At 55.5% G+C, this 27,879-nt stretch overlaps 10 protein-coding genes across 10 annotated transcripts; 3 read left to right on the top strand and 7 right to left on the bottom strand.

The window, feature by feature from the left end:
* Positions 1 to 87: 87 nt before the first annotated feature.
* Positions 88 to 1,106, bottom strand: BKA78DRAFT_141156 (uncharacterized protein). The gene is made up of 2 exons (XM_066882765.1): positions 825 to 1,106; positions 88 to 673 (listed from the first exon to the last, which is right to left on the bottom strand). The coding sequence occupies exons 1-2, from the start codon at positions 920 to 922 to the stop codon at positions 259 to 261; spliced, it is 513 nt and encodes a 170-aa protein (XP_066744702.1). The 5' UTR covers positions 923 to 1,106; the 3' UTR covers positions 88 to 258.
* A 614-nt stretch (positions 1,107 to 1,720) lies between these two features.
* BKA78DRAFT_250589 (uncharacterized protein) lies at positions 1,721 to 3,865 on the bottom strand (the record flags this gene model as incomplete). Its single annotated transcript, XM_066884590.1, has 2 exons — positions 1,721 to 2,017; positions 2,075 to 3,865. 2 exons carry the CDS (start codon positions 3,863 to 3,865, stop codon positions 1,721 to 1,723), a joined length of 2,088 nt encoding a protein of 695 aa, XP_066744701.1.
* Positions 3,866 to 4,993: 1,128 nt separating this feature from the next.
* BKA78DRAFT_141090 (cell morphogenesis N-terminal-domain-containing protein) lies at positions 4,994 to 13,803 on the top strand. The gene is made up of 4 exons (XM_066882764.1): positions 4,994 to 5,144; positions 5,304 to 6,196; positions 6,243 to 10,586; positions 10,633 to 13,803. Exons 1-4 carry the CDS (start codon positions 5,141 to 5,143, stop codon positions 13,588 to 13,590), a joined length of 8,199 nt encoding a protein of 2,732 aa, XP_066744700.1. The 5' UTR covers positions 4,994 to 5,140; the 3' UTR covers positions 13,591 to 13,803.
* Positions 13,804 to 14,847: 1,044 nt separating this feature from the next.
* Positions 14,848 to 16,627, top strand: BKA78DRAFT_283019 (uncharacterized protein). Its single transcript, XM_066885663.1, has 6 exons — positions 14,848 to 15,126; positions 15,219 to 15,308; positions 15,431 to 15,573; positions 15,632 to 15,739; positions 15,788 to 15,970; positions 16,023 to 16,627. The coding sequence occupies exons 1-6, from the start codon at positions 15,050 to 15,052 to the stop codon at positions 16,379 to 16,381; spliced, it is 960 nt and encodes a 319-aa protein (XP_066744699.1). The 5' UTR covers positions 14,848 to 15,049; the 3' UTR covers positions 16,382 to 16,627.
* A 208-nt stretch (positions 16,628 to 16,835) lies between these two features.
* BKA78DRAFT_295876 (uncharacterized protein) lies at positions 16,836 to 17,825 on the top strand (the record flags this gene model as incomplete). Its single annotated transcript, XM_066886535.1, has 3 exons — positions 16,836 to 17,027; positions 17,075 to 17,494; positions 17,544 to 17,825. 3 exons carry the CDS (start codon positions 16,836 to 16,838, stop codon positions 17,823 to 17,825), a joined length of 894 nt encoding a protein of 297 aa, XP_066744698.1.
* Positions 17,826 to 18,147: 322 nt separating this feature from the next.
* On the bottom strand, positions 18,148 to 19,119 carry BKA78DRAFT_141060 (uncharacterized protein). Its single transcript, XM_066882763.1, has one exon. It carries the CDS (start codon positions 19,057 to 19,059, stop codon positions 18,469 to 18,471), a length of 591 nt encoding a protein of 196 aa, XP_066744697.1. The 5' UTR covers positions 19,060 to 19,119; the 3' UTR covers positions 18,148 to 18,468.
* Positions 19,120 to 20,760: 1,641 nt separating this feature from the next.
* Positions 20,761 to 21,156, bottom strand: BKA78DRAFT_295874 (uncharacterized protein; the record flags this gene model as incomplete). Its single annotated transcript, XM_066886534.1, has 1 exon — positions 20,761 to 21,156. The coding sequence occupies one exon, from the start codon at positions 21,154 to 21,156 to the stop codon at positions 20,761 to 20,763; it is 396 nt and encodes a 131-aa protein (XP_066744696.1).
* A 1,002-nt stretch (positions 21,157 to 22,158) lies between these two features.
* Positions 22,159 to 23,874, bottom strand: BKA78DRAFT_141013 (uncharacterized protein). The gene has a single exon (XM_066882762.1). The coding sequence runs from the start codon at positions 23,610 to 23,612 to the stop codon at positions 22,224 to 22,226; it is 1,389 nt and encodes a 462-aa protein (XP_066744695.1). The 5' UTR covers positions 23,613 to 23,874; the 3' UTR covers positions 22,159 to 22,223.
* An 847-nt stretch (positions 23,875 to 24,721) lies between these two features.
* On the bottom strand, positions 24,722 to 26,563 carry BKA78DRAFT_251834 (Argonaute siRNA chaperone complex subunit Arb1-domain-containing protein; the record flags this gene model as incomplete). Its single annotated transcript, XM_066884681.1, has 3 exons — positions 24,722 to 25,652; positions 25,705 to 25,965; positions 26,016 to 26,563. The coding sequence occupies 3 exons, from the start codon at positions 26,561 to 26,563 to the stop codon at positions 24,722 to 24,724; spliced, it is 1,740 nt and encodes a 579-aa protein (XP_066744694.1).
* A 178-nt stretch (positions 26,564 to 26,741) lies between these two features.
* BKA78DRAFT_140998 (uncharacterized protein) lies at positions 26,742 to 27,706 on the bottom strand. The gene has a single exon (XM_066882760.1). It carries the CDS (start codon positions 27,391 to 27,393, stop codon positions 26,839 to 26,841), a length of 555 nt encoding a protein of 184 aa, XP_066744693.1. The 5' UTR covers positions 27,394 to 27,706; the 3' UTR covers positions 26,742 to 26,838.
* Positions 27,707 to 27,879: the final 173 nt, after the last annotated feature.

Here is a 27,879-nt window from a genome sequence, read left to right as displayed (position 1 = left end):
CTCCAGTGCAGCATCACGGACCCCCTGCCAGGCCAATTGACGTCAGATGGGCACTGGGGGGTCTGGGACGCTGTACATACATGATACACAGCTGCATCTCAGAGGATTTCCCAGGCTCCGTCGGTGGATCTGCGAGATGGCCTGGACAGCCGCGGGAGCATGCATGCACGTTGCTTGCTTGCTTGCCTGCTGGACCTGAATCTTTGTTTGCGCATATGGAAGCTTGTCCTACCGACTTGGGCGTCGTCGTCCAAGTGACTAGGTCGAGTAGGCCGGATGGATGCTGCTGATTGGACTCGTCGGCTGGCTTCCGCTTGGCCCGCTCCACGGCACCACCACCAGTCCACCTCGTCCACCACCACCACCCACATCGACACCAGACGTTGGCCAGGTGCAGGAAGCAAGGACCAAAGGCTCATTTAGAAGCAGGTCCAAACATAGCACGTCCAGTCCAATGCGCAGACCCTGAACGCCATTGGCCGTCCAGCTGGTCCTGGATTGATCGTGTTTGTCATCCCGCGAACCTGGGTTGAGCGACGGGGAATCCACAAGAAGATTCCCCTCGGTCGTCGTGCGACGGCGTCTTGCTCTTTGAAGCTTCCCGTGCGCCTGGTGCGTCGTGGGCGCATCGCACATGCGAGGGACGCCCAAATGGTGCCAGGCTCTGTCGCTACTGCGTCATGTAAGCGCAGCCCTGTCGTCTCTCGGGCTGCCACCCACTCAGCGCAGGGAGGCGGATGGGAATGGGGGGGGAGTAGGTTGATTGTGGAGGATCTGAGGACGATGCAAAGATGGACAGGAACAAGAGCGGCGCAAGAACCGACCTGTCACATTGTTGGCATGCAGAGCAGAGCACAGCACACGGACGGACGGCTTGCTTGCGCGACGGACGACGAGAGAGTTGCATCCACCATCTGGTCATCTCAGTTGATATTTCTCGTCCAGTCGCTGGTGGTCGAGTGGCGGCAGCGCGTACCTGGTTCCCGGGACCGCCATGGCCGTGGAGAGACTTGTTGATGAGACTGTCGCCATCGCTTCAATGCAGGCATTTTGTTCCGCGAGCGCCTCGCGTTTCACTCGTCCTGGGCCACATCACCTCGCCTTCTTCCCACTCTCTTGACCGCCGTTTGCTCCCGTTTCTTTTTCCGCTTCTGCTTCTGCTTCTTTGCCCAGTTGGGCCCTGCCTTGCTGTCCCAGTACCGGGTCCAGGGGAACCTCACATCATCTCGTGAGACCCGAGGGCGTCTGCTGAGTTGTGTGGTGCGTTCCTTGGCCCAACCCCGTGACGCGATGCCCTGCCATGTCGTCTGCTGGAATGCGATGCACAAAAGCACCCGTCGCTCGATGCGGCATCGTCCGCCCTCGACGACGAGAACTTTACTCCGCGCTTGTGCAATGGTCACCTGTCGTGAAGCGCCTTTGTTTTTGTACGCACTAGAAAAATCCCGGGACAAAGCCGCACAAGCACCCCAGCCCAAATGCCGCTAGCCGTTATTGGCCCACTCAGTCTCTGATTGTATGTCGCCTTTTTATATTTTGCTACACTGCTTCTATGGAATCAAATGCGCCTCTTTCGCCCACTCGCAGGTATGCATCGAGACAAGAGTGTAGGTCGTCCCCGTGTCAACTGTCGCTGCACCCTCTGCCGTCAAGAAGTAACGCTCTAGGTGTCGCATATTAAACAGTCTACCAGCCAAATTCCACCAAAATCCCCCGCCGCTTACGACCACACGTCCTCTTGGTACTGGTTTGACGCGCGCATCGACTTGACAATGTCTTCGCCCTTGGTCTCGGGCATTCCCCGCTGCTTGGCAATGATTTGCCCAAGAAGGTTGTTGACCTCACGTGCCATGTGTGCAGCGTCACCGCACACGTAAAAGTACGCCTTTTGCTGCAGAAGCTTGTCGATGTTCTCGCCCTGTTCCTGAATCTTGTGCTGCACGTACACCTTGTTGGGTCCCTCTCGGGAAAAGGCAACGTGGAGCTCAAAGGCGTCTCCGAGATCCTTCTTGTACTCCTGCGCACTGGTCAGCAAAAACAATCATGAGGAAAGATCCTTCTGCCGTTAGCTTACCTCCCACTCGTCCTTGTAAAGGAAATCTTCATCTCGCCTCCTGCAGCCAAAGAACAAGACCGTCTTTCCAACCTTCTCTCCAGCGCGTGCAAGAGCCGCGCGTTCCTGGACGAATCCCCTGAACGGAGCGACACCAGTTCCAGGTCCGACCATGATGACCGGCTTGGATGGATCCGAGGGCAGCTTGAAATTGGAGTGGCGTACGTGAACCGGAACATGGATGCCGTCGTACTTGTTGCGAGGACCAGTAAGAGCATAGTTGAGACCGTGGGGATCGGGGTCTGCGACGCCGTGCTGCTTCTGCTTGAGCGCCAGCAGGTAATTTGTCGTGACACCCTTGACAACGTGCGGAGCGCCCGGTTTCTCAATTGACTCGACGACAGCGGTAATGGAAATCTTGTCCTTTTGCACCAATGATGAAGAAGAAATGGAGTAGTAACGCGGCTGAATCTTGTGCAGGCCTTCAATCATGATCGAGAACGGAATTGACGACCACGCTTGACCCTTGGACTGCGTTTCGAGAAGCTGGGCAATGTTGAGGTTGAGAGACGCGACCTTGTCAGAGAAGTAATCCTTGTCCGTACCCATCTTGGTCAGCTCGGCCTTGGTAGCCTCGTCAGGAGCAAACTGGGCCAGCGAGTGAACGAATTGACGAGAAACAGGTGCGCAAATTTCCATGTGGTAACGAACGGCGGCATCGTAGGTGGTCGGAGAAGGGAAGGGAACCTTGGCGGTGGGGTCAATGCCCTTGACGCTAATGACGGTGTCGCGCTTCTTGTCAAGACCGAGTACCCTGAGGAAGCGGTCAACTTCTTTGCCGGGGTTGGTAGGCCAGACCGCAATGTGGTCACCAGTCTGGTAAGAAAGCCCAGAGCCGCTAATATCGACTTCCATGTGCAGGCAGTTGCGCTCGCCAGCCGTGAACAGTTCCTTGGATTCCGCAATGGGAGCGATGTAGGGGTTGTGAGCGTTGAAAGGTCCTTTTTGAGCACCCTCGAGGTGATGCTTGTTGGGTTCGCCAAGGTAGACCTCATCAGTCTCCGCGTTCATGTCAAGCTTTTCCGAGACCTCAAAGACGGGCTCATAGACGGCTTCGCGTTCCTCCAGGTGCATGGATTCAGTCAAGGCCGCCCACATGGGCTCCTTCCAGGCCAAAAAGTCTTCTTCCATGGTTCCAGCGCCGTCATCACCCTCTCCAGCAGTACCAATTCGCTTAGCACCAAGCTTCTGCAGGGCGGCATCGACGGAGCGGACCATGGAGTTGTAGTGCTCGTACGTGTTGTTTCCAAGACCGAAAGCGACGTAGCGGAGGTTGCCCAGAGGCTTGTCAGCGGCAGAGCCGCCTTCGCTGAAAGAGGAGTCTTCGCTGGTGATGAACTCGTGGAATTCGACGGCATTGTCCGTGGGCTCACCCTCGCCGTAGGTGGCCAAGACGAAAATGGCGACCTTGTCGTCCGGAAAGCTGTCCAGGTTGTCGTAATCGTAATCCTCCAAATCGGCAACCATTGTCTTCAAACCAAACCTCGAGGCACCCTCCTTGGCCAGACGCGAGGCATAGTCCTCGGCAGTGCCGGTCTGAGAGCCGTAGAAGACGACGCAATTCTTTCCCTGCTCATCCATCTTCTCGATGATGTTGCGCGACTTGCCCGCTTTGGCGCCATTGGTGTGAGCCAGCGAGCCGGCGAACGGGTCCGCCGGCTTTGCCCAGTAGGTTCCCTTTGTGAAGTAGGCGACGGTGCCGACCAGCAGGACGGCGAGCACCACCAGATCGAGAGTGTCCAGCTGTGCCATGTTGTCTGCTGTCTTGCAAGAGCGTGTTAGGACGGGACGCGGATGGAAGGCGGGCAGATGATATAGGACGAGCACATACTTTGTAGCGAGACTACCGTTAGGGTGCTGCCTGGACAAGACTAGATTGTAGCCACCAGACTACGGCACGAAACGTGGTCTCAGTGGCGGCGAAGGATAGCTGATGAGCGGGAACCCGAGGATGGAGCACCAGTCGGCCGGGTGTTTGCGCGAAACCGGCCGGCTTGTGATGGGGCACGTGTGGAGACGGGGCCGAAAAACGGTAGATGAAGATGTCAGGCACGGTCAACTGGCGACTCAGCGCAACAGAAGAAAAGAGGCACGATCCTGGCGTCGTCCAAGGCAGCAGAAGTAGAATTGAAAGGCAGCAGAATAATACTTTGCACAGTTGAAAGAGAAGATGGAGGGTGGCTGACGGACTGATGCGGTGCGGTGCTGGGCTGGGCGGGACCTGGGCGATAAGCGGGCTGTTCTCCTAAGGCGCGGCGGACCCTTACAAGACTTGTCCCTCGGATCTGACTGGCAGACGAGAGCGGAAGCGGAATCCCCACGGCCAGAGTGGAATCTGGGAGCCGTGAGAGATGTCGTCGTCGGCGGCTAAACTGACGTCCGAATCCCGAAATGCACACCACTGCATCGTTCACGAACTGTCATGCGACGAGCCGTCGACCCTTCAGGTCCTCACCTATGGCTTTGACTAAAAGTAGCATCTGCTCGTGGGACTGGGCGCACCGCCAGTCAGCAGCTGGACGTCCTGGCCCCAGATGCAGCAGCCAGACGTGAGACGACCGAGCACAATGACTGCAGTTGATCAGCACCGTGGACGCGGCGAATTACTGCCAACCTCTCAAACTGCCCGTTGACTGGCGATGCGCTGCATATACCTTAGTAGTGGTGGTGGGAGTGACGCGTGCCACCGGCCAGTATCCGTCGCCAGCTGCTCGCTCGCTTCAGTAGCTTAGGTCGTCAAGCACCTCCATCACCACCACCTCTGCAAACACCTCAACTCTTGCACCCGTCATTGATTGGCTTGGCCTCCCTCAGGCTCTTGCACTGCCCACCGGCGCGTCCTCGACCGCAAACTTCCCGTCTCCCTGCACCGCATGCGCGACCGTTGCTTCCAACGCCCTCGATTCGCTCCAGTCCAGTCCACAGCCTGCGGCAGCCCTGCAGCCCTTTTGCGACTCCACACAAGGACCCCATGGCCACACATTAGACCAGCCTTCGTGCCCCGATGAAGGAGGCTCCAAACGCGGGATGGGTATGAACATCCTCAACTAGCCCATGGCCAACTGCCTGCAGCCCTGCGCTGCACGGCGGCTTTACCCGCTCAACTTTTTGTCCTGACATGTTTCCCTTTGCCTCTCGTCCACATATGCCACCTTAAGCTCGCTGCTAATCAAGCCATGTCCCGGTCCAGCTCTTCCCCCTCCGTCTCAAGCCCGACAGCATGCTGGCAACAATCTGTCGCACTATAACCACCCCGACTTCCCCGCACCACCCTCGGTCCATGCTTCTCCCTCTTGCGAGTCTCCCGTGAGTCGCGGCCGCGCAACTACGACCAGCAGCCAACGGGCTCCATCGTCGCGTTCCCAAACACCCGTCGTGGCCGTTTCCAGAGACCGCTCCACCCCCGACCCAGGAGCAGAGCGGAGGCCTTCGCAATCCTACGGCCACCATCGTAACACTTCCATTGTCCATGGCATACAGCATTCGCGCAACACAAGCTTCGCAAACGCCCAATCCCCGAGCCCGTTAAGCCCCCAAATTATCGCTGCCGCGGGTGGCGCAAACGTCCATGCTCTCGATGGCTCCATGATGATTTCTCACGACGACTTTTCCGACCCCGCGAGCGGCATAAATACGTCCGGAAGCGCTAGGTATGGGGCCTCTGTGACAGCGGGTGCCGAGCCACGTCACATCCCAGACGGAAACACTCAGATCTTCCGCGGACCAGAGCGCCGTTTAGAGCGTACAGACAGTTTGAGAGTGAAGCGCGATCATGACCATGGGCGCTCACAGTCGCGGAACCATCAAGGGCGGAATGTCGGCGAGATGGCGCTTCATCACTTGTTCAACTCGTTTGTTGGACAAGCTGACCAAAAGATTAGCCAGTGCGTCTCCGACCTCCAATCAGCGGAACCAAAGGTCGAGTCCGTGTGCGGTCCTGGAGTTGATCCGGCTTTCGATCAGTTGATATACGCTCTTGGCCATGTCGCGCGCGAAAAGCCGAAGCCGTTGATAGACACGCTCATGTTTTGGCGCAAAGCCAAGAGCGAGAAAGCAAACGACAAGAAAAAAGAGTTGGAAGCAGTAAGTCGACGCGAACCTGTTTCAAGGCTATTCTGATCGCAAGCAGACCCGAGCCGCCCTGCAGCCCATTCAGGAGATGGGGAGTTCTTCGAGACCCTCCATGCCTCATGCCCAGTACGGCCCGGTCCACGCCCCCACGCACGCCACACTTGCCCTGCAGCAAGCCGTTGTAGAGGCCGAGAGGAAATCGACCGTGTCCATCTACCTGCTCTGTCGAGTACTGATGGAAATCATTGGCCAAAGTAGCTTATCCTACGTCACCGAGGAGATGGCAGAACGCCTCGAGGACATCATCTACTCGCAGCTAAAGCAGGCGGATCCAGACTCCTTGGAAGAATCTCCGCTCAAGAATGCCAATTGGGTCATCTTCGGCCGCCTTCTCGGCGTCATGAGCGACATGAACTTTGACAGTGTAGCGAGCAGATTTGTGTCCGACCTCAAGGAGATGCAGAAACATTTAGTGATCAAAGGGCTGCAACCCAGAGCCGTCGAGGGCAAGGCCGTTCTCATCATCAGAGGCATGAAATATCTCCGGCTCAAGTTTCAGCCCGAAGAAGCGTGGAGTCACTCCTGCGACCTGATGCTTTCCCTCGGGGAGCTGTTCGCTGCCGTCCACGGCCAGCCTGTTAAGCATGCCTATTGTCACCTGTTCGAAGAGTTTCTACTGCCAATTGCCGCAACGGCCACTTCAGAGGTCAACGTCCCAAAATGGAAGCTCGTGATTGATACGATCAAACCGCGGTTGACCCAGATGCTAAGCAAACCGAAACATTGGCAGGCCGCGTTCCCTCTCATGGCCATTCTCACGTGCGCATCACCGACCGAAGTCTTTGCTTCCCAGTGGATGAGTTTGATAGGTCCTCTGGGTCCCAAGTTGAAAGAGCGCTCCACTCGCCCCTACGCGTTACGAAATATATGCCGGTTGGTCTGGACGTTTTTGTACAGAATCGCAGAGCCACATGGGATCACAATCCGGAAGCTCGAGGAGATAATTCGGCTTGTGTTCCAACCTGGAAGGCGATCCTATCTCTCGACCGAGGCGACGATTGCCGAGCCCATAATTCAATTGATCCGCTTCATCGGATTCAAGTATCAAGACCTTTGTTTCCGCAGCATAATTTTTCCATTGATGAACTCGGATCAGTTCGGGCAGGGGAAGGAACTCAAGGTCGAGCATCTGGAGCCGGAGCGAATGGTCATTGGAATAAGGGCTTTCCTAGCAGTCATGGCCGATTTGGAAAAGGGCGAACAACCACCATTCCCCGAGCGCTTCCCGGATGATGATCTGCTCCAGCCTATGGAAGTTCCGATGCAACCCATCAGTCCGCGGCCGTCAATGCCTATGAGATCGCCCAAAGCCGTCAATCTCAAGGAGGAGAGACTGTCAAGACCAGTGATGATCGCGGACTTTCCAGAGATAACGAAGGAGTCATACAACAAGTTCTGTAAGATCCTTGGCGAGATCACAATCATTTGCGACAATGCATTTGGAGGTCAGGCCGTTTTGGATGAAAAATTCTCCTCTCAAACACCAAAAACCCCAATGGCTGAAGCCTTCAGCTTCGGGAGGAGAGACGATCACTTGGGTGCGTCTGATGTGCGCCAGGGGTTCTATGATTTGCTCCACGTTGCCGTCCAAGCGTTGCCCCGATGCCTATCTCCGCACATCAACTTTAACCATCTCATCAACCTGTTGTGCACCGGCACAGCACACGTTCAGAGCAGCATCGCTGCATCTTCAGCCCAGTCTCTCAAATCCATCGCGCGACAACAACATGCTCAACAGGTCACTATCGGCTTTGCTAGATTCATCTTCAACTTCGAAGACCGGTATGCCACCATGTCTGATGGCGGTATGCTGGGACCTGGCCACATCGAGAGTACCCTGCGGCTATATGTCGAATTACTTCAAATCTGGATCGATGAGATCAAGCAACGCATTCAGAGGGCCGCGTCGGATCCCATGGACGGCGAATCTCCTGATCGCGGGGCCTTGCTCAGTCTCTCGGGTGTCGACGCGTATGTCGACGAAATCGAATCCCATGGCTTGTTTTTCCTGTGCTCGCCTTCGCGGCGCGTCCGAACATTTGCTGTGACAGTCCTGCGACTGGTTACCGAGTTTGACACAGCCCTTGGCAAAGAAAGCAGTCGAGTGATCCGGATCTTGGAGGGCAGTCCTCAAGTTGTGATGGATGTCAACGATGAGAAGCTCTCCGTAGCTGAGAGAAGCCGACTCCAACGTGGAATGCGGAGGAGCAATCTTCACAGCACGTTGGTCGAACTTTGCGGGAGCGATGCGCCTTATGACTCGACGCTGTGGTTCAAAATGTTTCCGAATCTGGTGGGCATCAGCTCAGAGATTTGCCCCTTTGCGGTGGCACACACTAGAAACAGCGTTTGTGGACGGCTACTGCAGATGCAGTCCATCATACAGTCGCTTGCTCACATGCCCCGACCTGCGCCATACCCTCCGCTTGAAATGGCTGCAAATAGGGGAAGGATGCTGCATACGACTCCAGAACTCACCATTGAGCAGTGGAAACTCTACCTCATTTTCGCCTGTACGACTCTCACTACCGCGAGAGCGCAGCAGACGCCACATCAGACGCCTGTTCATTCCCGGAAAGGTTCCAAGTCATCACAAAAGAACTCACAGAACAATAGAGTCTACTCGGCAGAACTGCTCTTTGACAACGTGGCTCCTTTACTACAGGCTCCAAATCCGGCCGTAAGGGAAGCTGCGGTAGGGGGGTTGGGCTCCATCAACCAGAACATTTACCGTCAGCTTCTCGAGTCACTGCAACCATTGGTGAAGAAGTGCGACGAAGATGCCAAAATGAGGCTCGCCACTCAAATGCAAATGCATCAAAGATCAGTCAGCGGGCCACCTCCTCGAAGAGACCGCTCGGTCGACTACCTAAGGACAGAGGTCACATACGTGTACAAACTCACCTCTCACTTCCTGCGGTCTCCTGAAGTGTACGGCGATGATTGGATTCTGAACAATCTGATCAGTTACACCAAGGATCTTCGACTCTTTCTCAATGACCAAGAGGTGCAGAACGAGTGGAGTTACAGCAAGCTCAGAACACACTACTGTGGAGTAATGGAAGAGCTTTTCGAGGGAATCAACAGAACCAAGGATCCAATCCGTTGGATGCCGTTCCAAGCCAGGAAGGCGGCCTTCACGCTCATGGAGGATTGGTGCGGATACTCGCCAAACCAAAATCAGATTCAGCTGAGGGAAAACACCATGAGGCGCTCGATTCTCGAGAGAGAGCACGATCCGGGAAACAAACAGTTTGCTACGGCGTCTATGGAGATTGAAAGGAAGGAGCTGCGGACAGCTGCTCTGAGTGCCATGGCATCTCTTTGCGGCGGGCCCATCCGAATCCAAACCGAGAGCGGTGTCAATCTGCAATTTGATGTCAGGCGTCTGCTAGTCTGGATCGACTCGATTTTCGACACGCCGAGCGACAAGGTGCATTCAATCGGTAGAAGAGCACTTCGGAATCTGATCCTGCACAACAAGGAGCATCCGTATCTCATTGAGCGCTCAGTTGAGATGTGCTACCTTTCAAGACTTTCAAAATCGTTGGAAAGCTACTTTGAAGTGGTCACTCAGGTGCTCACGGAAAGGGAAGATTTTGTGCTCCCTTTCTACAAAGTCTTGAGCGCTTGTCTCTACGCATTGGGCAACGAAAGCAACCAGATACGGATGAAGTCTCTCCGGATCCTGCGCATCTTAGAGGAGCGCCAGATGAAGAACTCGAAACTTCAGGACCTGGACATTTCCATTTCCGACAAGACCATTGCAGTGTACAAAGCTGCACAGTTCGAGATGTCTCGTAGACTGGCCAAACAGCACGCAGAGATAGCGTTCTACGTTTTCTCCGAGTTTGCCTTCTACTTCAGGCAGCTTCAACCGGACCAGCAGCGGAACATGGTGGCCGCCATGCTGCCTTGGATCCAGATCATCGAGTTGCAGGTCGAACCCAATGGCAATCCAACAGCCAGCTCGTACATGCTCCTCGTCAATTTGTTCGAGATCACTGTCAAATCTGGAAACATCCTGCACAATGAAATTCAAGCTCTGTGGCAGGCATTGGCAACTGGACCACACGCTGGCAACGTTCAATTAGTTCTTGATTTCGTCATTTCCCTTTGCTCCGACAAGCGAGAGCAGAATTTTGTCGACTACGCGAAGCAGATTGTTGTCTACCTGTCAAATACCCCAGCCGGTTCCAAAGTCGTCGAATTTCTCTTGCTCAAAATCACACCTAGAGCCATGGCCCCCGAGAAGAGGGAGCCCATTCAAGCTCCAGCCGAGTGCGTAATGTTCCCATATGTGGCGGACTTGGGCTCCGTATTGGCCTCGGGGAACAAGCAGGTGAGTGTCCTTGGTCCTTGAAGACGACGTCTCTAACATCATCTAGTCCGGGTTTTCCTTGGGTCAGCTTTGCTTGATTCTTCTTGTCGACCTCATGGTATCTCCTATTCAACTCACCAAGGAAAACGTTCCTCTGCTCCTACAGGCGGTCCTCGTCCTCTGGGACCACTACACGCCGATTGTCCAAGACCAGGCCAGGGAAATGCTGGTGCACCTGATGCACGAGCTCGTCATCTCGAGAATTGACATTGCCAACACCACGCCAGACAAAAAATACATCGAAGACTTCATCGAGTCTATTCGGCAACACCATCCAAAGATTGTGTGGTCTTATGAGGACGCGAACGGCAAAGATGAAGATGAGTCGAATCTGCGCGTTCCCGAGGCCATGCAGTACGTGGCAACGGAGGTGGTCAAGATCTTCACCATTGCTTATCCTGGTATTCGCGAAGAATGGGGCAGAACAACCCTCAACTGGGCGACCAACTGCCCTGTGCGACATCTTGCATGCCGTTCTTTCCAACTCTTTCGATGTATTCTTAGCTCGTTGGACCAGAACATGCTTGGCGACATGCTGGCTCGGCTTTCCAACACCATCTCCGACGAAGACGACGAGATCATCACTTTTTCGATGGAGATTTTGACCACCCTCCGCACGCTCATTGAGGAGCTCGATCGTACAGACTTGATCCAATATCCTCAGCTCTTCTGGACGACATGCGCTTGCCTGCAGACCGTGCACGAGGAGGAGTTTATGGAAAGCCTTGCAATGCTGGACAAACTACTCGACAAACTGGATCTTGGAGATCCCGCCGTTGTGAAACTTCTCAAAGACCATTATCCAGAGCACTGGGATGGTGGCTCGTTTGATGGGTTGGCAGAGCTTGTCTACAAGGGTGTTAAATCCAGTACCTGCCTAGACCGCAGCGTCAGGATATTGGAAAAGCTTTCAGCACTCCCTCCAAGTGAGCTCGTCGGGCCCGATAACGTCCTCTTATTCACTCTGCTTGCGAATCTCCCGCGATACCTGCAGACGTACGAACAGGAGACCAGAGACAGCCCAGCTCTGGCTTCGGCAGAGAATCTCGCCAATATTGCAGAGTGTAAGGGGCATTCTGAACTAGCAACAGCGCTTCGTGGTTTTGCCGTCACGCGATACCGCGCTGCCAAGGATTTCTTGAACCAACTGGTGCCAGCGCTACGCACCTCATTCTTCCCTGAGCATGACTTCAAGTCGCTTGTGTTCCTCATGGGCCTACTGCTCAACAAGAATCCATGGGTCAAGATCAAGACGATGGACGTTCTCTGCGTCATTATTCAAGATATTGATCTGAGGAAGCCCGAAGTATCTACCAAGGGGTCGGATCTCATCTCTCCATTGCTACGCCTGTTGCAGACCGACTTTTGCCTGCAGGCGCTCCAAGTCCTCGACCATATCCTCAACACACCCCTCAGTGGCACCGCCAACCCTCTTGAGCGACACCATATTCGTATGAGCATGGCTGGCTCGCACTCGACTCGCGCTTTTAGGAAGGAGTACGAGAGAACTCAGAGCTTGTACGGCATTCCCGAAGAAACGGGCTGGTCAATCCCAATGCCTGCAGTCTGTTCCTCCATGACCAGGCATAACGTGCACGCGGTGTTTTACACAACCGCGCCAGCCGAGATCGCTGTTGCTGCTGAAGTCACCACGCCCAAAATTGAGTTCCGAGCCGAGGAGTATCCGTCAGTCTACTCAGCTTTCCCACCGGATGACAGGACCATCACAATGTCGTCCGAGGGGACCCGTGGAGATGGCAATATTGGCGATCTTATGCAAACTCTAGATGACTTGGATGACTTCTTCGAGGATGACACAGTCATGGACTACGGTTCGAGCACAGCGGTTCCATCCAGCCCTAGCCTGAGCCGCTTCCACAACGGCGGCAGTCTGCAAGTGCGCGAGAACCTCTACGATCAGCAAACGGCACCCATTTTGCACAAATCCCTCACCCGCAACGCAAGCGTCAGTTCTTTCCAAACGGGTTTTGCTGACATGAAAATCACCCCCACACGCTCCGCCGACCACTCTATCATGACACCTACAGCCTTTTCCTCGCCCATTGTTCAACCTAGCAGCACGTCAACGCCAAATCTACCACTTCCCACGGCGCGCTCACAGATGCACTCTCGCTCTGTGACGTCGCCCAGCGTAAATGCGCAGCAACCAGGAGTATCGCGTGCCTCTCCCGCTGGCGGCCACGGGCATGCGCTCACTGCTTCCACCTCGTCCCTATCTGGCCCCGGTCCTGGTCCTGCCATTGATGAGGACGAAGAGTTCCTTTCGGAGGAAGACCTCGGCCCCCCGCGGGCACCCTTTATACCCCAAGGCCCGCCCATAATCGGTCGTTCCAGCATCGACGCTGTTCACAACAGCCGCCCCTCGCCTGCCGGCAGCAGCATCAGCACCACTAGCACAGCCAGTGCTACAGGTCCAAGCGGTCCCGCGAGCGCACCTACAGGACCCTTGCACATCACCGGAAGCGGCCCTCCCTCCATGTCCAATTCGAGTCTCGGATCTGTCCCTCCAATCGTCACATCAACGGCCGGCTCGGCTTCAGCCTCGGGCGGCGCCAACCCAGTCATGACGCCCGGCGGTTCCAACAACTCCAACTCCAACTTTTCCCTCGAGAACATGATGCGGCCCTTTGCGCAGAGCCGCAGCGTCGGCGCCGGCCTGCGCTCAGGCATGCGCCGTCTGACGGGCGGCGAGAAAGACCGTGAACGCGACCGCAGCGACAGGAGCGGCGGCCTCGACCCCAGCTCGCCGATTGTTGGAGGCAGCAGCAGTCGGAAGAAGGAGGGCGATGCGCTGCGCCAGCAGTTCCAGCAGCGCTCGATTACCAGCCCGCAGGTACCGCAGCTTCCGCGTCTACCGCCGCTACCGGGCCTGGCGGGGTTGCCGGGCACGGTGACGGGGACGGGCGCCTATGGTGCTGAGCGACCGAGAAGCGGTGACCCGTAGGAAGGCGAGAATAGGACCTGGGCGGTTGAGAAAAATGCGGAAACGCCAAGCGAATTGGTCATGACGAACACGATGGTTGAAAGGAAAGACAATCGGAGCAAGAGAGACATGAAATGGTATGAGTAGCATCAACGACAACTACCCCCCTGCATGATATGGCGAAAATAGGAACGGATTGGAGTGCGAACGTCGTGGCGATTGGTGGCGTTTACTTTCTTCTACCTCTGTGTCACAGACACCTCTTTACTTTTTTCTCTCTTTCTCTTTCTCTCTGTGTATGTGACGATGGATGACGGTCTGGTTGGTAGATTAGGGATCGACACGATCAGTGGCTTAGATGGCTGGGCAGGTGGCTGGCCAGGTATGGCCGTCTTGTATGTATAGTACAGCTGCTACTGCTGCTGCACAGCACTACTACTTTGCAACATGTCTACGGATGTGTGGGTATGCATGGGCGGAAGAAGGGAAATGCTATTGACAGCTAGACAAAGGATATTCATGAAGAATCGGCAAGCGGATGCGTTCATCCATGGCAATGGCTCCTCGTGCATTCGGAAAAATTTTGTCGATTTGACGTCTTCGAGTGCGCCCTAGAACTGAATTCCCAAAATCGACATTTTCAATTTTCAAGTCAAAAATTCGATGAAGTGAATTCGCTCATAATCTGGACGAGATCTTTCCAGAATTCTTGACGTCGACACAGAAAGACCCAAGCGCACCTGTTAAACAAATGTCACGGTTTGCTTTGAGTGTCGCAGTGGTGTGCAATATAGCTGCGGTACCGCTTTCGTCGTCATCTTCGGAAAAGCACGCGGAAAAGAAAGCCGCAATCGTGGAAGATCATTTTCCGCGCAACCAACCTGTCCTGCCCTCGGCTGAGTCGCCAATGTCCGAAGACACGAGTGGGCCTTGTAGCTTCAGACTGCCTTCTTGCATACATACCTAACGCATAAAACTAGATACAATAGCTATGCAAGCGCGCGGGAATAATCGTTTTCGTGGCAAAATTGCCTTCTCTAGAGTCAGGGCTTCAAGTAACCTTAAACTTTAATATGCTTTTTTTCTGTTCATCTCAGGTTCCGTCCTTTACGCGGCGGCGGAAGCGGGTGCGGAACGACAAGTGGGAGGAGGTGGTAGGAGCATCAACTTTTGGGGTGGTGTTTGTGGCCCGTAACCCCGCATCTCACACCCCATCCCACCCCATCCGGCAGTGGGTGGGTTATCGCGGCGGGCAGGGCAGGGCAGGACAGCAGCCGAGTGGATAGTGTTGCTAGGTATAGAGTGGAGCTGCGCGCTGCTGCTCTCGGTCTAATAGTGACCGCGAAAGACAGCACCATCACAATTGCTCCAAACTTCGAGGCAAAAGACAGACTGCGACGCGCTGCGACACGATACTTTGAATTGACACTCATTAATTTGATCCACCAGTCCGACTTTTGTGTTTGGATTTTAACGCGATATGCCGCCGCAAAACTTGCCTCCGTTCTCCGCGCTCCCGCTGCGCAAGGGCGATCCGCATCACTCGGCCTGGGGATTGTGAGTTTAGTCTTTTATTCTTCGCTTGATGCGATGGGTGTTGGGATTTGAAAAGTGAGAAAGAGAGGGACAAATGCTGACATGAACTCAAGGTACGGCGAGAACGATGAGCTAGGGTTTCTCAACCGCTTGACCGACGACATTGTGCTCGAGGCAGCCAAGGAAATCAAGTCGGGTGTCAGGTATGTATGCGTAGTTCTAGGAGCGAAGCTAGCTAGCCTCTTTCCCATGATTCTCGCGATTTCTCAGGAGTTGTCAGTTCGAGTGCGAATTCGTTGTCTGACTGAGCATCTTTTCGCCGCAGAGTCTCTTTGAACTGGCCGCTGGACGCTCAGGGAGATATCCCCTTCTTCGGGCGGCAGATCTTCCACCAGCATGTCTATCAAAAGCCGCCTCGGATTATACACGATGACGTCTGGACATTTAACACTCAAAGCAGCAGCCAGTGTATGTCGTTTGCAATCACCTTCCAGCTCATCGGGTCATGGGTACTGACCAGCTCTAGGGGACGGACTGCGACATTATGGCTACCAGAAAGAGCAGGTGTTTTACAACGGCGTCACGGTGCAAGACATTAGTGGCGAGAATGCGTCCAAGGTGAACGGCATCGGAGGTAGGTTCTCCGCTCGGCGATGCGATTCGAGCATTCTGACGATTCCAGCTTGGTCCGAGAAGGGCATTGTGGGACGTGGGGTTCTGTTGGACTACCACAGCTGGCGGATCAAGAAGGGCTTGCCCTTCGACGCCTTCCAGTCGGCGTCCATTCCGCTTTCTCAACTCAAAGAGATAGCAAAGGAGCAGGGCGTTGAGATCAAGTTTGGCGATATCCTTTTACTTCGCGTCGGTGCGTGATTCTGGACACGTTTGTCAAGAGGTGCAGGACTGACTTCCACCAGGATGGATCGACGCCTACAACTCCAAGAGCAAGTCGGAAAAAATGGTCCTCACAAAAGCCAGTCCGCCCAGTTTCCCAGGAGTCGAGCAGAGCGAGGAAATGCTCGAGTGGATTTGGAACAACTTTTCCGCCGTCGCGGGCGATCACCCGTCGTTTGAATGCTGGCCGACGCAAAAGGAGTTTGCCTTGCACGAGGTGCTCCTGGGGGGCTGGGGCTGTCCGATAGGGGAGCTGTTTGACCTGGAGGCTTTGGCGGATCACTGCGCCAAAACTGGGAGGTATTCCTTTTTCGTTACGAGCGAGGTCTGCAACGTCCCTGGTGGAGTCGCGAGTCCGCCGAACATTCTTGCCATCTTCTAGAAGTAGGAAGCTGTTTTTCGGGTTGTCTTTGTAATGCCACTGGGGGTAGTCGTAGTTGTGTGTAACACAGTAGTGGGAATATCAAATTTCAACCCCTGGAGAAGCCCTTGCAGGTGGCCATGTCGCCGGTGGAGAAGGAGGACCGCCGGAGATGGATCCGTTTGTTGTAGCATTGGGTAGCTCGCAAGGAGACTGCAGGAGATGTATAAGGGGAGGTAGGTATGGTTGATGCTGTGAAATACGGTCGAGGCCGTTTGATTGCATGGAGTCGAAGTTGTTGATCGGGGTGAAGGCCAGGGCTAGCAATCGGCCCGCGGGCAAACAAGCGGTGGTCCGTGCGTGAGCTCGACGTCGCGTCAGGTCCAGGTCCGCCGGGCAGCGGACAGCGGACTGGATCTTCTCACAATTCTATTCTGAACCTTATCCTGTTCCCATTCTTCGCTGCACCGCGACCATGGCTCCAAAGAACGAGCAGTCCGTCTCTTTCGACTCCATCATCAAGCGCAGTCGCGAGCGCAAGAAGGACGAGCAGCTCGCAAACCAGATCCTTGGCTCTGGCCGCCGCAAGTCTGCTCCGACAGGACCGAGCAACCGCAAGAACAGCGGCCCTGGTGGCAGCCTGGCCAGCCGCGTAGGAATCACCAAGGTATGAGTCTTTTGACGCGTACATGTCCTTTGCTGAGCTTCCTAAAGCGCACCTCTGCCGCCGTTCCTAAGCCCAGCATCAACTCAACTAAATGGGGACACGACTTGCACCGTGCCGACAACCCCAAGGGCGCGCGCTTCTCGAGACCACCCCGTACCCATTCTGCGTCGCGTCTCGAGACGCAATCTCAATCCCTCAACGGCGGCTTCAAGACGGCCTCGGCGCCCATGTCCTCTGACAACATCAACATACGTGGCAGGGCCGCGCCCCAGATTGCCACGGTCGTCGCTAGCAACTTCGCGCCTGGAACAACTGCCGCAGACATTGAGGCTGTCATGGCCAGCGAGATAAAAGGAGAGGTGTTGGGCTGCAGGCTGACAAGCGCGCGTCCCACCGTCATCGCCGAGATGCAGTTGTCGGAGAGGGCTGACGCCGAGGATATCATTGTGAAGTTCAACAATCGCAAGGTACCAGTTACCGACTCCAAGTCGTGCGAGTTGATACTGACTGAAGCAGGCTGATGGCCGTCTGCTCTACGTCTACATGAAGGATGACAGTCCCATGACCTTGACAGCTCAACGCAGGCAGTACAAAGCCCAGCTGGTGGACGAGTCGATGGACGTTGATGACGAGCCGAACACCTACCGCCAGTCGAGGGCCAGAGGTGCGGAACCGGACTACCAGGACGGTCGCTACGGCTTCGCCGTCGACACCACTGGCGACTACCGCGAGGACCGCTTTGACGAGCAGCGCCTGTACTCGGATGACATTCGACGCTCCAACAACTACCGTCGTTAGGAACCGGTAGATGGAAGCGTCGAGCATCCTGGCGAGAGCACTGCTGATGACCAGTCGCAGGAGACGTACTATGATGACCACCAGCCGCAGCGTTACTACGATGATCAGTCGCAGGGCTACTACGATGATCAGGCGCAGAGTTACTAAAAAAGCAAAGCGTGATACCCCGGACGAGGGTAGTCGAGTCCGTCCCAAATGATTTTTGAGAAAATTGAATCTCTTGCACCTGACAATTTCCCCGTCTCATTGTGACAATGGTCTGGACGCACTTGCGTGCTTGTACGAGTACATCTCAGAGGCTTTGTTGTGTCCGGATCTGTATTACATACAACCACGCGGACACAGCGGATTGAAGAAGGAGCACACTTGGCGATTCGGTCGAACGCTATTCGCTCGCCTACCAACAAATATTACTGACGCTCATAGGAAGCTCGAATACGTCCTTTCGACATCGATTGATTGGGCCGTCATCCCGTCAGATTGCCAAATGCGAGCAGGGAACAACGCTATCTCCCTCCACGACAATGCCGACATCGAACAAAGCCAACGACAAGGCTCCAAGCGCCATGCTGCAATCGCAGAAACGCTCTGTAAAAGCAGAGCAGAGCGTCTCCCTCACTCTCCCTCGCCATCACCCCCATCCTCAAACCTCCAAAATCCACGCAAAGCACAAAAACCACTCAACATGGCCGGCAGCGACGAAACGACGCTCCTCGTCTTCCAACACTCGTACCAATCGCCGGGCCAGAGCGACATCAGCACGATGAGCAGCTCGGCGCTGCAGTCGCTGCTGGCATCGCGCGGTCCGCGCACCGTCCACACGACCCTCCCGCTCGACGGCGACGCCACCGTCACGGTACGCCAGGCCGACCTGCTCACGCCCTCTGAGCGCGACACCTTCGGCCACTTGCCCAACATGCGCAACGTCATCGCGACGGTGCGGATCCCCTGGCGCTTGCGCGTTGGGAGGAGGTGGGACGTGTTGCATGTCGTTAGCGAGAGGGCGCCGGGTGCCTGAGGGGTCAGAAGGAGAGGTGAGGCAATGGTCAGAGAAAGAGGAGGAGAGGAAGAGATGTAAGAGCAGCGTCGATGCGAGAAGAGTAACTACAAAGACGAATCCAGTTGTTTGCTCCGCGGGGATAAGGTACAATACAATGATATCTGCTGGATTTTGCCATCTCCCACAATCTTCATGCACTACCTTAGGAAATTTCAAAAGCTCAAATTTGAGCATATGAATGCTAGGTCATTGTTATGTTTATTACAGCTCCTGCTGCTTAGCAGTTGATTCGAGCAATCGACATGTGCCCATTCTTATTCTCTCAAGCAAAAGTGATCCATGTTATTATGACTGAAGTGGGAATTCAGGAAAGAGCACCACTGAGTGAAAATGTTGCGTGCTGCAAACTAGAAATGTCTACGAACTAGACAAAGAAGCAATTAACACTGCGGCTTGCAAAAAAGCGCTGCTGCCGGCCCGTCCTGTTGATCCCGTAGGTACTCCGCAAAGGAATGACGTCTTTGTGGTAGATGGCTGTCCGACACTACATGACAGTCCGTACGTACAGTATTCACCACCACCCCCAGTCCGTTGAAAGTTGAGCCGTGTGTACTTTACACAATGACCGTCTCTCTGCCTACATAAACCGATTCACCTACACACGCACCTACGCCCATTCATTACCTCTACAAACCAACAAAAAGAGCGGTCGAGGAGGTAAGGACGGCTACCTGAGTCAATCAAACGCAAGCATGCCTGTGCAGATAAGGCCGGCGCGTGCGTGCGGCTGACCAACTAACCGACCGCCAGCAGCGCAGCTCGGCCCAGCGTGAGCGACACAGCCCCATCAACTCCAGCCCAGCCCAGCCAAGCCAGCCCTACAGCACTGACGGGAGTTGCGGGACGGACGGGACGGACTGGGGCAGGAGAGGAGCCGAGCCGGATGGCGGGGAGCTGCTTTTCTGTACGGGTGGATTGAGGTTGGTTTTGTTAGCCGTCGGTGTCGTGTTTGTGGTGCTTGGTTAGTGAGCAGGGTAAACGAAGGGAGGGGGATGAGTTGTTCAGGGCCAAGATGTATGTGCCGTGCCGAGAGGGCGGTAGTTAGGAAGGGTGCGGGTGCGCCAGAGTAGAGATGGCAGAGCTTCGTGGCTGAGAGGAGAGGTGTGTATGAGAGCGGGAGCCAAGCACAGTCTAGACGACGTAAAGGAGCCATATCAACAAACAACTCCGACCACAGCATCTCCAGAAAAATCGGCAGACAGGACGTGATATTGACGGAGTGACGGACTGACTGCCAGATGAGTCCCCAGTTCCAGCCCGGACGCGGTCTATCAAGGTAGGGTTCAAAGAGGCAGAGTGCAAGAAGTGACAAAATGACGAAAACAAAGGAGATCAAGGAGAAGAGGTAGAGGAAAAAGAACCCGCTTGCTTTCTCTGGTTCACCCCCTCCAGTCTCCTGGAGATTTTCTCTTCCAAACAAACCCCGGCACGCATGATTTGAGTTTCCATATCTACAACATGAAACGATGCGCTTTCCTGTAATTCAGTTGGTTTGGGCATCTCTCGTTCTAAGAAGCAGGGCAGCAAGGAAAAAGCAGTTGTGAATGATTTTTGTGTCCGACGAGAGCCAGCCAGCCAATTGTAGAGATTCATGGGAGCGACTCTTCCAATGGGTCCTCGGCCGCGATGGGTGGTTTCCACGGCAGATGGTACTGGATGGTCGAGGCTGACGTCTAGAGGGGCATCAAGAGACTGGAAGAAAGCAGAAGGGCAATCCGGGATGTACGTCATTGGCGTGATTCAGGTAGGTCGAAGAAGCATTCACTTGCTTTCGGGCAGGATGCCTTCGGCCTGGAGCCGTCTCCGTGCCTCCTCAAGAGCCCAGGTCTCAATACTGTAGAGCATGTTAGCAAAAGCAAGAAGGGCCCGTCTGCATCAATTGTCGTCTGCCATCATGTTGCCACCGGTGCACGCTCCTGATAGCCCTATCCCCTTGTCTAACCCAAGCAAAAGGGGAAAAACGCACGTCGTGTCCGGCTTGAACTGGTACGCAATCGTGGCCACGCCCAAGCCGCCAAAGAATCCCCAATACCACAGCTTCTCCCAGCCTTCCTCTTCGTACTTCTCGCGGGGGTTTTGTCCCCACAGCCAGCCGCCAGGCGGGTCGTACATGTCCTCGTGGTGTTCGTGCTCGCCGTGGGCGCCTCCCAGCATCTTGGTCGACGACGAAAACGGCCGCACGGCAGCGCTGGTGGTCGCGGTGCTTCTGAAGAAGGGCAGAGCGGCGGGTGCGGCCGAGGGGCGGAGGGCGGATGCGCGGGCAAGCGCCATGGTCGCTGCGCGGAAGGTCATGGTGGGCGGGACGGCTCTGCTGCTGACGTTGAAGGGTGCAGTGAGCCGCGCGATGAGCTCCAGGAGCGGTAGAGAGTGGTGAGGAGTGGAGAGTGGAGATGTGCCGGCGTCGTGGCAAGCCAAAGGTCGATAAGTTGATGACGGAATGTCCGTGGGTGAAGCCGGAGAGGAGAGAGGTGTGGAGGGACGTGAGCTGGAGGTCGAAGTTGGGCCGGTGGCCGGTGACCGGAGTGGCCTGTGCGAGTGGGGCGGTGGTGGACGGCAGTTTTTGGGACTCGATTTCCGGGTTTTGTTCGTCCAAGATCTTGAACACCCCGCTACGAAACAGAAAGGCCTCGGATGATGCTGCCGACTGAGCATCGAGAGACGTATCTCTCCTACCAATTTCCCGAATTTTCACTGCGCTGGTTGGCCGTCACCCAGCACATCCGAGCCATGCAGCACTTCGGCATTTGACAGCTCCTACACTCACAAATGCTTTACAGACCACGAGATGATGGCAGGCAGCACATGGACAAGTGATATTAGCTACCATGACCCTAGTTCGCCGCTTTCTTCCCTTCCTTAGGCCCTCCCGCCTGATGCTCTTTACATGCTATTCGCTACCGGACCGTCTCCCTCAAACGTGGGTATCCCATGGTGCTAGATCGTTATTCGTCAGACGAGGATCATGGTCAACCCTCTCTCCTGTCATTGAGCCTCTTGCGGTGCGAGACCCTTCTCGTCTCAAGGCCTCGCTTCCTTTTCACCAATTCCGTCTGCTCCCTCATAAGACGGCCTAGTCAGCCAGTTCGCGGCCGGCCATACCATCATTCTCTATTTCCAGATTACCGCATATTCCTCATGCATAGAAAAGAGTTCCCTGGATGGTCCTATTATCCGCAATTGAGCGGAATCCCTCCAGAATCCGAATGAGAAGGACGCATAGAGGCCGCCGCTGGATCCGTTCCATCTCAGCTGCCTGAATTGCGCCTCTTAGAGCTGCATCCGATCAAACGCCGTAGAGTATGAAGTTCACGCCTGTAATGCGTGGCCGATCGCGTCATTTAGGTTCGAAAGTAGAGGAATTGTCTGTAGGAGGCTGCGAGCTGCGAGCCTGCCGATTGCAGTATTTCCTCGGTCGAGTTGTGGGTCTTTTGTACAAAACGAAATATGCTGATTGTGGGATAGCTGTCGGTCGATGCTTGTTCAACGACGAGAAGACGTGTACCGTGTGACGCGGGTCGCGGTTTGTCTGTCGCTTGGATCTGTGCTTGCGCTGGCTGTCGGGGCTGGTTATAACGTGAACACTTGTCTGTGGGATGATCGGACGACTTACTGGTGCTTGTGTAATCAGAGTAGTAGTAGCTGCTGCCGTACGAGGTGGTGCTCTTCTCGTCCACGCGGTCCCTGCGCGCCTTGCTGAGACCGAGAGCTGCTCCAATGGCACCGAGCCCAGCCAGGATGCCTCCAGCGCCGACGCCAGGTCTCCTTTCGACGGGTCGAGGGGGCGGAGGTCTGTCACCGTACCAGCCCGAGTGTCGACTGCCCCCTGAGGAATGACGATAGCGCTCTTGGATGGTTGTCTCGCGGACGCGCTTCTTGCGGCCAAACCCAAAGAGGGCGAGGAGGCCGTCAAACGCCGCCTTTGCGCAGAGGAACAGAATGAGCAAGCCGAGGAGGAAGATGCCAGCGAGCACGCCAATCACGATGCCAGCAATTTCGCCCCCGCTGAGCCCACCGCCGCCACCTCCAGTCGAAGAAGAGCTGACAGCAATACCACTGGCGCCCGTAGCTACTGGTGACTCGTAAGGTACAGTCGTAGTTGGGGACTCAGTTGCTGTAACAACTATCAGTGTTCCCGAAGTCGGTCTCAGAGGAGCGGAATAGGAGCCTGCCGTACCCGTTGCGGTGACGCCGGGAGAGTTGGTCGCGCCTACGGCAGCGCATTGCCCAGAGAGCATGCAGTATTGCTCGCTTGTGCAGCAAATGCTACCGCATGCCGACTCGCCCTTGTTGGAGTTGCACGAGATTGAGCCCGTTGCAACGGCTCCTCCTCCCGACCCGCCATACCAGCTGCTCGTGGTTACCGTCCGGGTGAGGGTTTCGGTGTCGACAATTGTGGTGGTGTAGTATTGCCAGTATCCAGAGCTAGTTGCGCCGGCGCCGCATTGGGCCTGGTTGTTTGTATCGGTGTAGCATTGCTCTGAAGAGCCGCAGCAGAGTTGGCCGGACCAGCCGCAAGGGTTTGCGCAGTTTCCCCGACGCACCAGGGTAGCATTGGTGAGTTCATTGTAGACATCTTCAAAGGGCACCTGCTCCAGTCGTGGCGCCGAAGTTTGGATGGGGTTGGCCGAAACCTGAACGGACCGCGGGGAGATCCCCAGTAGCGCAGCGAGGAATGTCGAGGCCAAGCTCGTCGCCTTCCAGTTGACAGTTCGCATGCCGGGCGACATTCTGGACCAAAACAAGTTGTCGAACGGGTCCAGAGGAATGCAATGGCACGAGGCTCCCACGAGACAGCGACAGCGACAACGAGCGCTGGCGATGCAAACGGGGCCGTCGTGGAGCAGCAGGCAGTCGGTGTGGGGTTTGGCAGTGGCAGGCAGCGGGCACTAGGCGGCGATCTTCCGAGATGTTTGGAGGCCTGCCAGAGTGAAAGCAGAGAGCCTCAAGCTTCTGCAATTCTTTTTTTCCTTGTCTTTGCGATGGCGGGAGAGCCGAACGAGGGACTGAGCGAAAAGACGGTGCTGGTTGAGGAATGCAGTGGGCGAGAGGGAAGTGGGTACAAGGCAGAGACTGTTAGGAGCATGCAAGGCGTGGCGGGTATATCGACGGCCGACCAGCCTCCTTAGCAACCTCCAGCCTCCTCCGCCGCCCTCGCCGTGGCCAAGGCCGCCCACCAACTGGCGGTAACAAATTCAAGAGGCTGCATCTGACGTCTGCAGACGATTCCCGTCGGAACACGGCGTCGCTGAGATGGGAAACTCATCCGCTGCAGCGTTGCTTGTTGGTTGCCATGGCCATGCCTCCCGGCTTATCTTGTTGTTGATGTGCCCTGCCTCGTGTCGGCCGCCACGTGCTGAACATTCAATCCATTTCTTCCACTGCCATCATCTTAAAGCAGAAACTCGTCTGGCGCATTGGACCACGACAAGCTCATCATTTCGCACCCTTGTCGTCTGACTTGTGCCTGCAGCGGTGCGAATCCTGTGCGTCGGGTTGCATCTGATATCTTCTGGCGGCTCCCCTCTTCACGCCTCTCGACACACATGACTGTCTGAATGCTGGCTGCTAGAGTCTCTTCGTTCTTATGGAATGAAAAATGACTGCCTCCTTATCGCCCATCTGCTACTCCGCAATACCGACGCCGTATTTTGAATGACTTCCAGTCCGTGTAGGCTCCCTAGTCGCCAAGCCCCCAAAAATCCATAGTGACCCTGAATCAACTCCTAGCAAGACCCTGATCAAGAAACCGAACCATCCTTTTCCGTTCTCTGGGAGTGGGAGCAACCGCGCTTACGCTCCCACCATAGTACCCTGCCAACCATCCAACCGTATGACATCAGCCGCTTTTAGACTCGGGAGACTCAGGGGCCTCTTCGACGGCATCGTGCTTCGCAATCCTGGCAATCATCTCCTCATCCGAAAGGAAGACCGGCTGCTTCCATTTGGTCGCCATGAGCTCGTTCGGGAGATATGTGTAGAAGCTGGCCAGGACCTCGTGGACCTGCTCCAGGATCTGAACGCCCAGATTTGTCTGGCGGAGCTTCCCATGCATCTTCATGCCAGCATAGCACAGCTCCAAGATCTCCGTCTCCAGCCAAAATTCGTACGTCTTGTCGGCATTGGCCTCGCGGATCTGCTCGCGGCGCCAAGCTGGCAGGTCGGGCGGCGCAAAATCGGGAAGGTCACAATGTTTGGCGTGAAGCTTGCCAAGCGGCTTGACGGTAAAGTCCTTGTTGCGGAGGACCGTGTTGTTCAGTTTGTCGTAAAGAGAAAGAGTCTCAGACGAAGGGAACTCGACGCTCGTGACTTCGAAACCGGCTAGTTCTCCCGAGCCTGTAAAGGTCATAGGTTCCTTTTTCTCCTGGAATTTGCGCAACATCTCCGCCTGCTCTTCAGTGCCGTAGGTCGAGATAGCCATGGTCAGGACCAGCCGGGCTTTGGCATCGGGATTGTCTGCGAACCTGGTTTGGCCGTCGCGGACTTCGTTGTCCCAGGAAGTGAGAGGAACAAGAGTTTCGGAATGGTAGCCGCCACAGAGCACACTGCTTGAGACGTTGAACTCGCCAGGCAAAAGTTCAATCACTTTGATGATTTTTGGGAATTCAACGTTGGTTTGATCGCAAACTTTGCGAGCCGCGTAGAGGGCATTGGTATGCTCTGGGCACACGTTGTGGTGGAGCAGGTAGTTGTAAAAGCTCCTGAGGACCGTGGCAGCACGTTCCATGGCGACTCCGTCATAGTAGCAGCGTGAAGGCCAGTACGATGATCTGCCAATGGGGTCAATGTTCAGGTTTCCAAATCAAGTGCGGACCAACTTACAGGAATCCCTTTGCGACACCCTCAAAGTCGACAGGCCAGGCTTTCTCGTCGTCTTTGTCCACATCAATCTTGTAAGTGGCCAGCATGAGGGCCTTGTCTGAGGCGTCTCTGTTTTCGAAATCGGGGTCGCGGAGTTTGCCGGTGAATTGACGCTGGGTCACTTCGACACCGCCATACTTCATGAACTTTCCAAAGACTGCAGCAAAGTGCTCATGCATGCTGCGCCTCGATCTGAAGCGCTGAATCGCAACCTCCAGGCGCCTAGCAACATGTTCAGCGTCGTCCGCATAGAGGCCTTTTGGGCTACTCACAGGCGCAAATCCAGCTCTGGGTCGTACATGGAGAGCTCCGCCTCATGCTCGGCCGGAGTCACTGGGGCATCAGCAAAGAATTCCTCGAAGCCATGGGGCCTGTCCAATCCTCGAGGCTTTGGCTGCTGCTGGGGTTGAACACTTGGTTTCTTGGGCTGAGTGGCAGTGTTGGAAGCACGCTTCGCCGTCTTGAGGTCTTGAAGTCGGTCAGATGCGTCGGGAGCATGCTCGGTGTCGGATTCATCATCATCGAAGTCGGGATCAAGCACAGTCTTGCATTGCAGGGGAATCTTGCGCTTGATGGTCTTGTCGGGCAACACATCCAAGAAAGCACTCTTCTTCAAGGACTCAACCACCTGGAGGAAGGGCTTGTACTGGCGCATCTTCTTGAAGCCGCATATCGACTTGATGGAGACGGGTAGATTTTCGCGACCGCCACATTTTTCGAGCAGGTGAGTGTCAGTTGGAAGGTTCTCGTCTGAGAAGTAGTATTCCACCTGGCGAATGATGTCGTTGGTGAGTGGGTGCTCCGAGACCGTCGATGACATGGGCACTGGAGTCGTGATCTCTTTAACCGGAGCCGGGGTTGTGTTGGGTGCCGGCGGCTCTTCAACGAGAGGTGAAGCCATCTTGTTGAGCCTCGGCAATGGGGATGATGAGTTGTAGAGATGTAGAGTTGAGGAGAAGAAAGAGAGGGTCTAAGAGAAGACGAAGTTTGTGGGCGTTTGTGGAGGCTTGAGGAAAGCGCTGTAGAGCAGCTGCAGGCAGCCACGACCTGCGACTGCCCGCACATGAGCAAAGACAGATTCAGGCATAATTGAGACTATGAAATTTGGATAGAAAGACTGGTAATGATGTAGAAAATCATGATACAGAGATGAAGTCTTGCAGCAGTGGTGGTGAAGTGACTGGAGTGAGGCACGGAGGCATCGGCGGTAGGGCGGTGCGAGTACGACAGAGGCATGCAGAATGACCAAACAGCCTTGATCTCGCCCACCACACCCACTTCTCGCCGTCTGCACCTAACTTTGATGCGACACGGTGGACATGTACGGCCCCCCTCAGGCGACGACGATGATTGCAGGCCATCGCAAGGCAGGCCGTTTGGTGGTTCGGCTTGCAGAAGAGGGAACCCTGCCTGGCTGGCGACGGTCGGCGGCCGCCAGCGGCGACTGGCCATGACAGCGGCACAACGACAGCGCGACGGGCGGAATGGACGCGTTCCGGACCAGCTCTCGACCCTTAACTTCTTCCGAGGCTCGCGACTACTTGCCACCGCGTCAAGCGACGGCGCTGGCTGCTGACAGCAGATGACGATGGGTCGAGGTGGAGACGGCGCGCAACACCCAAACGTCCCTTGGGCCGTAGCAGACAACATTTCTTGACGAGGTGCAATTTGCAGCAGACGAATGTTTGTGTTGGGTGGCGGTGCTCGTTCGTTTCAGCAGCAATTCGGGCTCTTTCGTCGATCCTCCAGGGCTCGGACAAGAGACAATCTTCACCCCTTCCAAAAAAGGAGACGCAGAAACCACCTCTCTTTACCTATCGGCAGGCCGACTCTTCACTTAACCTCCGGACCAGATTATTCGCCAGGTGCCCTGCGTCTGCCCGTCTGCCACGCCTGAACCAACCTGAGCTGGCTGCCGCTCCTTGCCTGGCCGCCCCCCGAAACCCCCGCTACGCTACCTGGCCAGTCCCCGTCGCCGACAACAATTAGCAGCAGCCCAACCTTCCAGTCGCCCGCACCTGCTGCTGCTGCTGCGAGGCCGCCAGACCAACTCCTTCCCGCCCTCTCCGCGCCCTTCCATTTCAATTCCTGCTCAAATCACCACCAAACGGAAAGAACAATGGTCCTGCTGCTCTA

This window comes from Phyllosticta capitalensis, assembly GCF_038381095.1.
Source record: "Phyllosticta capitalensis strain CBS 128856 chromosome Unknown BKA78scaffold_5, whole genome shotgun sequence".
NCBI classification, from domain to species: domain Eukaryota; kingdom Fungi; phylum Ascomycota; class Dothideomycetes; order Botryosphaeriales; family Phyllostictaceae; genus Phyllosticta; species Phyllosticta capitalensis.
This window is presented reverse-complemented; position numbering and strand designations above follow the sequence as displayed.

Coding starts and splice junctions, on each gene's coding strand:
- BKA78DRAFT_141013 (XM_066882762.1), bottom strand. CDS start 23,612: ATGTCGCCCGGCATGCGAACTGTCAACTGGAAGGCGACGAGCTTGGCC.
- BKA78DRAFT_141090 (XM_066882764.1), top strand. Junction 6,197..6,242: donor AGAAAAAAGAGTTGGAAGCA/GTAAGTCGACGC, acceptor GATCGCAAGCAG/ACCCGAGCCGCCCTGCAGCC. Junction 10,587..10,632: donor TGGCCTCGGGGAACAAGCAG/GTGAGTGTCCTT, acceptor AACATCATCTAG/TCCGGGTTTTCCTTGGGTCA.
- BKA78DRAFT_141060 (XM_066882763.1), bottom strand. CDS start 19,059: ATGCTCAAATTTGAGCTTTTGAAATTTCCTAAGGTAGTGCATGAAGAT.
- BKA78DRAFT_141156 (XM_066882765.1), bottom strand. CDS start 922: ATGACCAGATGGTGGATGCAACTCTCTCGTCGTCCGTCGCGCAAGCAA. Junction 674..824: donor GCATGCCAACAATGTGACAG/GTCGGTTCTTGC, acceptor TACATGACGCAG/TAGCGACAGAGCCTGGCACC.
- BKA78DRAFT_283019 (XM_066885663.1), top strand. CDS start 15,050: ATGCCGCCGCAAAACTTGCCTCCGTTCTCCGCGCTCCCGCTGCGCAAG. Junction 15,309..15,430: donor GAAATCAAGTCGGGTGTCAG/GTATGTATGCGT, acceptor TTTTCGCCGCAG/AGTCTCTTTGAACTGGCCGC. Junction 15,574..15,631: donor CACTCAAAGCAGCAGCCAGT/GTATGTCGTTTG, acceptor GACCAGCTCTAG/GGGACGGACTGCGACATTAT.
- BKA78DRAFT_140998 (XM_066882760.1), bottom strand. CDS start 27,393: ATGTTGTCTGCTACGGCCCAAGGGACGTTTGGGTGTTGCGCGCCGTCT.